Genomic DNA, 13,406 nt, shown 5'->3' with positions numbered 1-13,406 from the left:
GCTCAGTATAGGGCAGGAGGGCAGTGCTCCCTCCCTCCTCTCCATCTCAGCTCATCTTGAATGCAAATGTGGTTTCTATACGGTTCCTTTGTGCCGCTTCTAACTGCTCCAGAGAGAAGCAATTACAACTGCTCCATTCACTCAGAGAAAGACACGCATGGATAGAGAAGGGTAATTAATAAAGAGATAGGAGGGATGAGGGAGGAAAGGAGGTGAACGCATACCTGTGGAGGATCTTCAAGTAGGATTGGAGCGTGGTATTGATTGTAGTGGCAGTATGCTGTTGACACACACACACACACACACACAGTCGTTCACTGGTTCATATTTTCTGACCGACTACTCTGAGAGAGGTCAAAGGTGAGAGGTCATTAGCATTACATCAGAAGTGTTATGTAGAGTGCGTGTGATACTGCATTACACTGTGGCCCTCAGTAAATATGCCCCATCTGTCTTAGAGTCGTTATTCCCCCAATCATTGCTTCAAAGACCTGACAGCCGCAGAATATATTGAATCAAAAGAACTCCATCTCGATATGACATCACCCTCCATTCCTCTCCGTCTTTCTGCAGACGCATAGTTGCAGTGCCAGTGCCGTATCCTATTGCAGTCACAGCGGCCGGGCGGCGCTGCAAGGTATGGTGGGAGTTTTTATGGCCGTCATTTGGGCCGCTAATATGTCATCTCCATTAGCCGACTTTTAACACTCGCAGATAGATGGCCCTGTGACATTTATCTGCGCATCGGGTCGTATTTTAGCTGTTAAATGGCTGGCGATGTGCGGAGTGCGTGCAAAATGAGTGTGTGTGTGTGTTTTAGCCGTGTGATGGTGGGGAAGAGGGAGATGCATCGACTTTTAATGATGCTCTATGCAATAGCACTTTAGAGGTAATAATCACAGATACAATGCAAGTCGTCACCTTTGACCCCTCCCGTCGCGCGGCGCAAAAGAGAGTAGCTAGGAAGGGGAGCCGGCTGCAAGGTCGAGACCCAGGTCTCCTTCCTCAACAATTAGACAGCCGAGATGCAGTGAGCCGGGACCTGCAGCGTCAGCAAAAAAAAACTACAAAAGAGAACAGCTAATTAACTTAGTCTTCTGAGAGATGATGCGGGCTGAGAGAGAGAGGGAATTAAAGAGTGAAGAGGAAGAGAGGTGGAAAGAGACTATGGGAGCAAAAATAAGTGCAGGGGCAGAGAGTCACACAAAATAATTGCTCGTATAGATTTTGCCATTGTTGGCTTTTGTAAGGTCAAGGAGGTGAAGCAATTCCCTGTGGTGGCTTCAGGTGAAAGTCTAAATGAGCTAATAATTTAGACTCGTAAACGAATACTAATATTGACAGCCACCACACATATTGAAAAGCATTAGAAAGATTCCTACCATTAAACTGCTGTAAATATGATATACCGTCTCGTCATTTAACTCGTCACGTACAGCGGAACCTTTTCCCCCCCAGGTCATAAAAACACCATCCACTATGCTGCATCAAAAAACAGATGTTCTGTGTCATTTTATGTGTTGCCTACAGGAGCTCGGTCACCTGTCCAGAGGCACCGAAGTTGACTAATGTGACAGAAAATTAACAATTAAAAATATCACACGGGCCCAGAGCCACCACAACGTGGGCCGTTCACAACTCAGTGGACACCCTAATTGCTTTGAAATACAATTGGGTTTGGGCTTTGTTTGGTGTTTTGGAGGTATGAAGCGCATCAATGCACACTGGAAATTGAGTTATAAATTACAGAGCTGAAATAGACATGTTCCTTGAATACTCAATATCCAAATGCTAGACGTTCTCCGCTACAAAAAGGCAGATGCGTGCATGCACACAAAAAAAACAAAAAAAAAACACAAGAAGCCACCACTTGAGATTTCATTGCCTTTTGACAGAAAATTGACTGGCTGCGAACCAAACAGTTAATGTGTGTTTATGTGCGTGTGTCGTGCTGTCATGAGGTATGTTGATAAGGTCAAACCTTAACGGAGATGGAGAGTTCAAACCACAAACCAGTGGGACTCTGAAGAGAAAGTGTTCATTCATCCACAGCTTTCCCACCAGTGTATACAGAATATATTTGTGTGCATTTGTGCTCACAGCTGTCAGTGTGTATCTATGTCTCTGGCCGGTGTTCGGCAGATGAATACAGCTCAGTGGCTGGTGTGTGAAGTCACTGACAGCTTCATTATGGCCTGTGCGCACAGGGAGACAGTACCATCCAGGGGAAGGAGAGCAGAGGACAGAGACTGGGACAGGCCGGGTTTACCATTGGGCCGGTCCATGTCAGTCCAGCACTTGGGTGGAGGGAGGGGTGTGCAAGGACAGCTGCTGTCTTTTTTAATGAGCCTTCACTTCTTTCATCAGCTTTCAATTTACAGGGCTGTCCTGCACTCTTGCACTGCCCCCTTCCCTGTAACACACACACACACACACACACAGAGACACAGTTTGAAGCAGTCTTGTTTCTTGCAGGTGATTCCCAAGAGTCGGTAATAGTTAAATTAATTTGCTGTCCTTTAATTAGACCATCCGACCTGGGACAAAAGTGACACAGGGATGAAATGTGACCAACAATGGGCCTCTTTCTACTCAATCTCAACATGGAAGACGTTTACAATCCAACACACACTTGATAGATAGCATTTGACACCTACAATAGCAAGATTCCAGCTTGACAAGAGCAGCAAAGGGCACTACAACTGGAAGAATTTGTTAGATACACCCAGTTTGTTGGATACACTAATCTTAACAACCCTGCAGTAAATCTTGCCTTCGTCCAAGGTTGTAATGTTCGCTTTTGTTGAAAGTGTAGGCATAAAGATAACTTTAAAATTACACCAATGATCAGCACACAACTACAGTGTAAATCAAGCATTATAGACTTACATCCCCGTACCGCATTTACACAGTAGTTTGATGTCCTGTGATGTCTACACTCCCTCTACTGGGCTTTTACAAAAAAGCAGGACTGTTTCATTGAATTCAGTTCCATTTCAAGGTCCAACAAAAGTAAGTGCTGACCAAATTCAATAGTATATACGAAAAACACAGATAATATTTCAAAAATGACAATTTATTCATGCTTTTACAAATCAGAAAAGCATTGAAATATTTTTCTAAAAATCCAGTCTACAATTTAAAGTTCATCCCTTGCTAACATCAGTACAGTTTCAGGGAAGATAAAAATATATACACATTGTAAATATTTAAGAAATCCCCATTTTTAAATGTTTACTCTACATTTTCTTAAAACATTTTTTTCAAGCAAATCAATTTAAATTACCATGATAATGCTTTAAAGAGAAAACTAAAGCAAATTATTAAAACAAATATCCAAAGGGGAATAATAAAGTTAACAAAAATGTAAAATAACATTTTTCACTCTTTGGAAGTTAACTAGGGAAAGCAATAGCGTCATGTAGTATCACAAACCGGTTAATTAAGCACAACTGCTGTGTGTCAGGGCGCAATGAGTGGTAAGGAGTTCTGAAGACAGCTGAACAGCTCTGGGTCTCTGTCAGAACTCTAGGAAGGAGATGGGGCTTCCTCGCACTTCAGTGTCCACGCTTAGTCCCAAGCCTGACGAAGAAGTGCTGCAGTGGGAGGAAAGGCATAAGAGGTCAATTCAGCATCAGAGATTGAAAGCTATTTTTTTTTTTTTTTTTTTTTAAAAACATGCAACTATTTTGTCAAACTCGTACCTTTCACAGTCAGAGTCACAGGTGGCCTGGTCCACCAATCTGCTGATGCAACCGCTGCTGGATCGCTGAATGGCTTCAGCCACTGTGTACCTGGTCTTACCAAGAGCACACCTTGCCATCTTTGTGATGCTCAGGTCTGACTGGAGGAACAGATGGAGTCGACTGTCCGATAACAAAAAAGGCGCGTGAAGAACACTGGAGAAGGAAGGATTTTAATGGCACAATTTCAAAGAGTGAATGTAGACATTTGAAAATAGTTGAAATAGTGCAGATCAAGGTCACCCTCAGGGTCTTATAGTGCTCTTGCTTTTAGCAGATTAATGCTTAACAGCCTTGTGAAGAGACTGGGGTGTGAATGGGTACCACTAGGTGCAACTCACCTTTCTAAAAACTCCTGGAAGCCCTTCATCCTCTGTGTGACCTGCTCTGTGTTCTTCAGGCTGAAGAAGGGATTCCAGGGCGGCAACTTGGGTAACTCCCTGGACAGAGAGCAAAGAAAAAGCACTTACGGAAAACTTACTGCATGCTTATTTAAGTCAGATACAATGGGCATCAAACTGATTAAAGCCAACATGTAAATAAATTATATGAATCTGAGGTACAAACTTGTGAACATACATGATTAGAGCATTCTGTTCCAGACAATGACGCAGCCAAACAAACTCACTGTAACACCGTCTAACATAGGAAGTCTTCTTTCGAAAGCACATGCTATTGGTCTGCAAGGAGAGACAGCAATTCAATAGACTTAGTACAAAGTCAAAATTCACCCCGACCCACCCCCCAAAAAAAAACAATTCTCACTTGTATACAGATCTCGTAGTCGACGTGCGTTTGCCAGAGGTCATCTTTAAGAAGCCTCGGCTCCCGAACACAAACACTGATAAACTCCTGCAAATTTCCAGGATCACATTAAATGACAGAGTTGCAAAGATTCACAAGTATTAAAATTAAAAACACAAGATGCGTTTCAGCAACACCATTTTCCACCGGTCCTCAACTTTGGGACATGATCAAAATGTCAAATCAGTTGCGACTGCACAAATGGACAAGAAAGTGAGGCACATTCTTGACCACTTACTTTTTGACAGACTGACAGATTGTGCAGCATACCGTCCATTGTTGGTACAAAGACCTGCCAGAGATAGAGGAAGAAAAAAAAATAAGAGTATTGAAAGTGATCTGATCAAACTTATGTTAGCACAAAACTAGCTTACAATTGCCTGTCATGACCCATGTGAAAAGAGTAATTAAAAATAAATAAAAAAGGTGATTTCTGTTAAATGTTACATGTTCATGAAGACAGCACAAACAATAAAGAACAGTAAAACATTGAATGCACTAATTAATGCCAATAGTCCTTTGTTTTCAATGCTAGATCGGTTTTGGCTGGTGATTAATACTTTAAGGACTCAAATTGCAAACATTTGGAATGGATAGGTTGAAGGGGAGCAAAGGGCAAGGAGGATTTAGCTTAAGGGGAAATCTTGACCCAAAACACTTTAATACGGAAACTCACACCAAAAGATTTTGAAACAAAAGAAATCCTGTTCTGTGCCACAACAGGAAGAGATACAGGCAATCCCAGCTATTTGCCCAGTCACCAAATAACTATAGCTATTCTGATTAAAGTGTAAAAAATAAGTTTCAAAATTTTCACACAAAGCAAATTTGCTGAAACACCATTTTCTTGTTAGATAAGTGACTGCATGGATGTTCAACCGTGGCATGCAGCTTTTCCATAAGATACTACAACAGTGTCCCCTCACATGACAGGCTTTTCTAAAGGAGATCATCTGCCCCTATAGACACCTCAATGAGACAAGTCATTCACAAGTACCAAGTCCAAGCAGAGCCAATCAAATCAATAAGTAGCCTACAAACAAAGTCCCGAGGTGACCTCATAGAGTGACTTTGATCCATACTGACATTCTGAAAACATTACATGAAATCATAGGCCACTCAAACTAATTGGACCTACCCTATAAGGAGGTCCTATTGACTGCATGGTATTGTTCATGGCAGTAACACTGCCATCTTTTATGATCTCATCTACATACCTGTAAAGTTTATAACAGCATCTCCACAGAACCCAGGCAGGCTATGTATATTAAATACAAATTAAGGTGATGCCATGTTAATATACTGTCATATAAAACTAAACTAAATAGCCAATGAGTAACTACCAATCCATTCAAAACATGACTATAAAAATATATATTTTTTTTTAATTGATACTTGTATTAAACATCTTGCGAGTTAGATTATGATGTAATGAAGCTCCAACGTTTCAACTGCCTTTGGGAGAATAGCAGATTCTGCCAGAACTACAATAAATGTCTACAAAACAAACATTCAGATTTCAGCCTACCTTTCCCGTGTTCACTGTCCGTGCAGTAATCCGGTGTTTCAGGGCAAACGGGAGCAGCTCAGTGGGATGGCTTGAGGCTCAGCACTGCCTGAACTGAACTACTGCTGCTGCTAATACAAAACACTCAGTGCGACCTCTGACTCGGTGCTTGGTCACGTGTTTTCAGTCCTTTACAGTCCATATCATTACAAAATAGACACAAAATAAAATGTCGTGAAAAAAAACTCCGCCACACCGACAACCAATATTAGCCCTCTTAATGAAACGTGCTGTGTCCTCAATGCGCACCTGTCCCTAATTCTTTGGTGATCAGTCTTAAATGGTATCACCTGGTGGGAGGAGGTGATACCATTGATGTGGTTGAAAGTAACAGACTGGTGAACAACCGCTTAAAACCTCAGATAATATCAATAAAACTGGATTTGACCTCAGATAATAAATTCACCATCATATTGATAGGCAATAAGTACTAAAGGCATTGAGGATTTAAAGCTTTCTTTTTTATTTTGCCAATCTAAACCGTAAACCAAAAGTAAGCCTTGAACTCAAGCCTTAAGCCTTGCCCACTAACAAGTGTACAACGAAACCAAATCTTTGTCTATCTCAGAACAAAATAAATTGTCTCTGTTGTTCATTCAGTTTTTTTTCCTTATAAAGTTTCAATTAAAAAAAAATAATTGTAGACTTGTTTATGTCCTGTGTTTTTTTCTGTGGATTTGGGAGTTTTAGCAACCTGGAGGAATTGTTATCCAAATATACATTTACACATTATGATTCCAGTATTTTTTTCAGACTGTATTGGCTATTTGAAGACTGTTTGGTCAACCATACTTGTATTATGGGCAGTGTGGAGAAGTCTCTAAAAATGAAATGTTATTAACAGACTAAACATTTAACAGAATAAAAGAAAATGTAAAAATTTCAAGAACCTACTTGCAGATTTTATTTCTGGTTTCTCGGAGCCAGCAGAATCCATCATTTTACATTATATTATTATATAAGTTCATGTGGAATCCAAAAGGACATTTTTATTACTAAAACAATATGGTGACCTTTAACCTTATCTTCTTCTAGTTCAATTCTCCACTGAGCGACACCCAACAATGATATTCACAACCGACCATAATAGAAGAGAAAGTTATGACAGTGACAAAAACTCTTTACTGCCCATGCCTGATTAGCCTATAAATACATATTAAAAGAGTGTAGCTCCGGTCATCCACAATACAAGAAAGGGAATGCTACGACCCTGCACGAGATTTAGAAATGCATGGTGATTTTTTGCAGATTGCCCTCGTTGCTGGAGTAGTTTGCTGCATGTCCTATTGCAAAAAGAGGTAACTGCAACACAGTATAGATTCAAAAGGTCCAAAGCTTATTCAGGAACATTCTATTGTTATTCAGGATTTTCAGTTTCACTCTCAATTCAGCATTCTCTCACATTGGCAAAGCATCAAATATTTAAAATATAAGAGTCACTTTTACTGTATCATCAAGTCTGACAACAGCAATGTTGCTCTCCTTACCCAAAACAATCCCAAATCAATGTAAATTCCAGGCCACACCCCAGATCACAATCATGATGGAAAGAATAATATCGCACTTTGAGCACATATTGCCTCAAATTACAGTTTAGATTTAAGAAAAACATAACTTACCAAAGTCTTTGAAGTCCTATTCCAACATCCTATCCAGCCCAGGAGTGGAACATAATTTGTGAGATGTGGCCTAAAATTCTTCTACCCCTGGTGATAGTTTAAAAAAAAAGGGGGGGGGGCTATCTTCTGCTCATTTGCATATAAAGGGTTCTTTACCTTTGGACAAGTCAGCAGATAAAGTATTTCAGTCTCTCTAGATAATCCAGTTGTCTGGTTATAGCTAATAAATGCAATTCCTAAAATTCTGAAGAAAAAAATGCTGACTCAGGGAACTGCTCTGTGATCTGGACTATAGACAACCATCATGTGCTGTAGAGATGTCATGTGTAGTTGTAAATTGTTATGTGATCATCTGAGATTAGCACGTAAATGATGACTGTGCTGAACTGATAAGAGGTTCGACTTAGTCAAGGTATTACAAATTTAAGATGTCCCATTGACTTAATTTGCTAAATATTGTATAAACCTGTCTGTTTGCCACTATAAGTCCACTTTGATGTGGGAATTAATACATTTTTCCTGAAAGGATTCATTTCTAGTAGGGTCTTTGTATCAGGAAGAAAGTAAAAGCAAATTCCTAATCAGCATTTTTTGATGAAGTCTAATTTACTTTGTCTGTATAGGGAAGTGTCATGAGGGATTTTTCTACAGAAACCAAAAACTCTTATTTCCACAGAAACTTAATCTACACTAAAGCACAAAAGGCCCAAAGTCCATGTCCCGTACCCTAATGCCAGTCATGAGTCTGTTCTCCACGCTGCTGTAGTCCTGCCATCTGGCGACATGGCCCGAGAGAGACCCATCACTGCTGAACTCAGCAGTTTAATAAAGGTAGAGCTGAGCTTTAATGATATTAGAGTGTCACCACAGATTGGCAGACGGTTGAAAATATTTACTCAGTTAAAAGTGGCAATGCCACAATGAAAAGATAGTCACAAAATAAGAAAAGTCTTGCATTTAGAATCTTTTTTTTTTAAATTTTGAAGTAAGCGAAGAGGGACTGGCCTCGTGATTATTGAGCTTCTCATTTTCTTTGTGTACAAATGAACTGGTAAGGGCTGCATGTAGGAGAATAAAAGTACGTCTCTAAAATCAAAATGCCTAAGTGTTGTTGCTAAAAACTGTGCTGAGAGACTATATACACGAGTAAAAGTACTTATTAACCTCAATCAGGTAGAGAAGTTAAAGTACAGTACAGTATGCACTGTTTTAACAGGATATATTCTCATCTCTATAGCTTTCATAGTGCTGGGTCACGGTGTTCCCACCACAGTGATGAATATAAGACTAACAAAATGTTTAACTTGAAAGCTTAACCAAATCATAAACCCAGTTCCATGTTTCAAACACTACCATCAACACACAAGCTCTAATTAGTCAACATTTCAACCAATCATCTTGACTAAAAACAAATCAAGTTGTAAAAATCCAACTTGTATAGCTAAATCTACATATGTATTTTAGACATTTCATTGCCACCATAACAAATAAGCAGAAGAATTTGGTCACATAAAACCTTTATTAGAACTTCAAATAATATTTACAGACAGAGTATACAAAATGCACTTTTAGAACAAAACAATAGCACTAGTGTAGAAAACAAAAAGAACAGTAGATTGATAAAGAAGAGGTGGCCGACACCGTCACAGAACAAAGTACCATTTAGAATATACAAAATTTGACCAGGTTTGAATACGAGCGGTTCTGGGTTCGATCAAAGAATATATTTTCTAAACTGCCATCACATCAATCATTATATGATACCGGAAGACTTCTTTCATTACATCACCACCTGCTGCTGCTGCTCCCTTACAATCAGTTCAGCTAATATATACAACAATTTAGCTCTCCTTGACAGCCATACAACGCGAGGGCTGAAACATCTTCAAAAATAACTAAGACGGCTAAAACTAAAAGGCAAGCAAGAGACGAAAACTCAGTCCTGAGGAAACGGGTGTGAAGGGACTGCAGGGGGACCAGAGGACGGTATTACTGAGCCTCATCCTCTGGACAGGAATGCCATGTCAATCTCTCCTCATAGAAGGAAATGACCACCTGAGGGCAGCGAGTATTGGCCTCACGGGCTGGGACCAAATCAGCTTCATCTGAGTCTTTCCTAAAGAAGGAGGACAAAGGGGGAGACAAACATTATGGCAACTGTGGACCCTTGTTTACTTGAATCATCTCTGGGGGACATCAAGCCAGAGTATATCCCTAATAATAAAGGGATTTACAGAAGGGACCATTTAATGATTCAAGTGAAAAAATGATTACAGTTTGAGCAGTGCACATAAAGAGGGCTAATTTCTTCTCTGCTCACCATTTCATCAAGAACATCAACTCCCCGCTGCTGTCTGTTGCGCCAATGATCCGTTCTGGGTCGAGATTCCTAGCGAAGCCTCGTGGTTTCTCAGCCTAAGTGGACGACAACAAGTATTATGAGAATTTCTGGGTGGTCTAAACAAGTTAATGTTTACATGCGACACCCAAGGTAATCAACAGATCATTTCTGTTGTGTCTCAGGTAAAATGTGGGTTGGACCGGCATGGTAAGTTAACTCACCACATCTTTCTTCTTGGCTTCCGTCTCCGGCTCGTCTGTTGATGCCTTCCGCTTCACAGGCGCAGGCTTCTCCTTAACGTTCTTCTGTGCTTCTAAAAATGCTGAGATCAGCTCTGGACAATCCAGGTTATCCTCTGGCTCCCAGGTATTATCGGCCCTAAATCAGCAGGGATGGAGGGGGTTACCATATGCACACCTTCACTTTGAATGCATTCAGATGCAGACAATGAATTCAATAAGCTTCAATGCAGAACGGGCAGCTTATTCGTGCAACTAAAAATGTAACTGTGGACAAAAGCATAGCACAACCCCATACCAGGGAAGCAGGTGTCCCAGGCAACTTACTCTGTAAATCCTTTCCACTTCAGGAAGAATTCAACTTTTCCATTGGCAATACGTTGGTCAAGTACTTTTTCCACCACAAACTCCTCAGGCTCCTCCTGTGTGTCCATTGCATCTTTCTTGCCCTTGGTATTCTGCTTCTTGCCCATGTTGTGCACTAAAAACAAAGAGCGTGAGAACTTAAATTGTTTAAAATTATCTTGCAACGCCATCCCAATAATTCACATGGCACATGCATAGAGCTACTGCTCTTAACCACAGTAAGTTGAAAGGAAGAATGGCGAGACGAACAAGCTCCAACTCATTCATAGATCAAGGGGCCGTAAACCATATTGTGGTAAAAACTTTTATTATAACTAATAAGTATAAAGTAGCTTATATGAAAATAAACACGTACACATACATACTATTGCTAAGTTACCAACCAAGTCATCTACGCGTTGTGCAAAAGAATATGCGAAGCTAGCCACATCACAACATAACGGTATGTAGGTTAGCCTACGAGCTAACTAACTCTAGCTTGGTTAGACTATTTTAGGCCCGGGTGGTAGAGAACATTTATTTGACTTTACTTTGTCTTGAGAAAAGCAAGCATCGATTACGAAAAGTGGTGTCAAGAAACAACTTAACATTTTCAATAAGCAAATTACGATTAATGCCAAACTCGCCAGGGTAAAAATGCTACAAGGCCCAAGGAGGCAACAAAATCCTGAAATACAAACGTCTACTTTTCGCTAGCTTAGCTGTTAGCTAATATTCTTGTAACTTAGCCATAGCATTGCAGTGCGCTTAGCATACACTAACAGTGTACTCGTGTAGCCAGGCTTAAATAGTATAGTTGTTGAGGTAACGTAACGTTATGGCTTACTTTCTGCGTAAACTGCGTTTCCTGCCACAAGGTCCAAGTTGCAAAAGAAAGCTATCGTTTGCTTGCCTAGATCAAACGATTAAAAATTACGACAGATGTTGGCATTAACATTGTATGAAATGAATTATTTTTTGCATACGCACCTTTAAAACAAAGAGGAGCTGTTTCAGTAATGTCTTCTAACCACGCGGTCAGCTTTCCCTTTATCTCGTATGCAGCAGTGCAGCAGGCGGCAAAAGCTAACGCAGTCGTGGGTCTTCTACGGAAGCCTAGAAGGGAAACGCTCTTTGTTTTTTTGCGTTTGCGCCTGGTCGCTGGTTATTCTGTATTTTAGCCCTCGCCCTTCAAAGGTTGTGGTCTTATAAGACTATTAGTGTTCGGTCTACATGCTTCTACATACGCTCCTGTGTCCCTGTGAGTGTTTTTTTAAAATTAGCTTGTGGATATTCTGCCATCATTGCTTGTTATTCAAAGAGGGGGGAAACTATGCTCTTAAAAAAAGTGACAAAAGAATGAGAGCCTGTTTAATCTTTCTCGTTTTCAAATCAGAAAGAACAATGTCTGCAAGAGCATTTCAAATTCCCTAAGCAAAATCATACTATCAACAGTCACCATGCAATCAAAAACATTTGCCCTCAAAACATATTGAAATTTCAACAAACAGAAAAGTAAACAACTCTTGGTCAAACCAGAAAATTAAACACAAGTTTGTGAGGGACAAGAAAAAAAATTCATGAGTTACACTATTACTTTATGCTCCATTTTCCATTCAACGCACTCATCTGACTGTATAAAGACATATGCCGATGAATAAGATGGCAACTTTTACTAAATGCTTTTTTATATACTTGAAAATAAGTAACAGTCAAATGACGATCTTATTAAATAAAGTTGGTGATTGTATTTTTTACTTCTTTTTTTTCCAGAAATGGGATTGTTTAGGTCCATTTACATAATGGTAATTTGTAGTCAATGAGTGCATTTAAGTTTATATTTTTTTTTAATTAGCCAAAATCTATAACATAAACCAAGGTGTGAAGAAGAATATAATCTTGCCTAAAGTCTTAAGTAATTAAAATGAAAGGGTTAAGAAAAATTGTGCTTTAAACAAATGACTTATTAATGTAAAACATTACGCGGTAGCCTCTTACAAACACTTGTTATGATAATGTACACTCACAATAACCAAAACATTTATCCAATGCAAATTAAGGCCATGTCAATTTAATCATTGGTATATTGTATGTCATAAAGACATAAGTAAAACAACATTTCAGTACAAATTTCTACTGAACAGTACATGCCCTCAAATATGTGAAACAAAGCTGTAAACTTTAGATAGGCAATGTCCCCTTTCTCACCACTTTGAGATAAACCATTATGAAAAAAAAGATACTGCAGTTTGACAGTGTCTCATGATGCATATAAGCATTTCAGTATCCTCAGAAACTTTAATAAATACAATCTTCAACCTCCTTATACTGAATAGGTATACATTGAGAGGCAAGATTACATGGAGACAAACAAACAAAAACAAAAAGCATCCTCCTCTGAGATCCCTATCCAGTAAGTGTCTCACTGCTGGCCATGTTGACTTTAGGCATGTCTGGTTGTCTCAAGCCTCAATGACTTGAACGTTAACAGGCACTGGTAGCATCGTCGGCAGCTTAGCTGATCCCTTAAACTGCCCAGGGTGAATTGTCCATCTTCAATAAGCATAAAATGTCCAGTGTGTAAGCTACGTTTTCCCCCATGAGAACATTTATTTACAGAGATTTTTGTATTATTTATGTTCCGAGTGTCTTTGCTTTTTTGCAGCTTTTTGCAGATTTGGGCTCCCAACAGCGGTGAATCCACACACACACACACACACACACACACACACACACACACACACACAC

At 39.7% G+C, this 13,406-nt stretch overlaps 2 protein-coding genes across 3 annotated transcripts; both read right to left on the bottom strand.

Annotated features, from left to right (window-relative positions):
• Positions 1-3,055: 3,055 nt before the first annotated feature.
• On the bottom strand, positions 3,056-6,372 carry snx10a (sorting nexin 10a). The gene is made up of 7 exons (XM_031854165.1): positions 6,076-6,372; positions 4,786-4,839; positions 4,509-4,595; positions 4,323-4,423; positions 4,085-4,183; positions 3,705-3,899; positions 3,056-3,596 (listed from the first exon to the last, which is right to left on the bottom strand). The coding sequence occupies exons 2-7, from the start codon at positions 4,822-4,824 to the stop codon at positions 3,521-3,523; spliced, it is 597 nt and encodes a 198-aa protein (XP_031710025.1). The 5' UTR covers positions 4,825-4,839; positions 6,076-6,372; the 3' UTR covers positions 3,056-3,520.
• A 2,861-nt stretch (positions 6,373-9,233) lies between these two features.
• Positions 9,234-11,794, bottom strand: cbx3a (chromobox homolog 3a (HP1 gamma homolog, Drosophila)). 2 transcript variants are annotated; one of them, XM_031854166.1, is made up of 6 exons: positions 11,649-11,794; positions 11,506-11,571; positions 10,641-10,794; positions 10,296-10,452; positions 10,054-10,148; positions 9,234-9,849 (listed from the first exon to the last, which is right to left on the bottom strand). In XM_031854166.1, coding segments are annotated over exons 2-6 (534 nt in total). In that variant the 5' UTR covers positions 11,507-11,571; positions 11,649-11,794; the 3' UTR covers positions 9,234-9,722. The 2 variants fall into 2 exon arrangements, with proteins under 2 accessions (XP_031710026.1, XP_031710027.1); XM_031854167.1 differs by lacking the exon at positions 11,506-11,571.
• Positions 11,795-13,406: the final 1,612 nt, after the last annotated feature.

This window comes from Anarrhichthys ocellatus, unplaced genomic scaffold (assembly GCF_004355925.1).
Source record: "Anarrhichthys ocellatus isolate YVR2014 unplaced genomic scaffold, GSC_Weel_1.0 scaffold14, whole genome shotgun sequence".
In the NCBI taxonomy this organism is placed as follows: domain Eukaryota; kingdom Metazoa; phylum Chordata; class Actinopteri; order Perciformes; family Anarhichadidae; genus Anarrhichthys; species Anarrhichthys ocellatus.
Note: the sequence above shows the minus strand (reverse complement) of the source record. Positions and strands in the feature narration are given on the sequence as shown.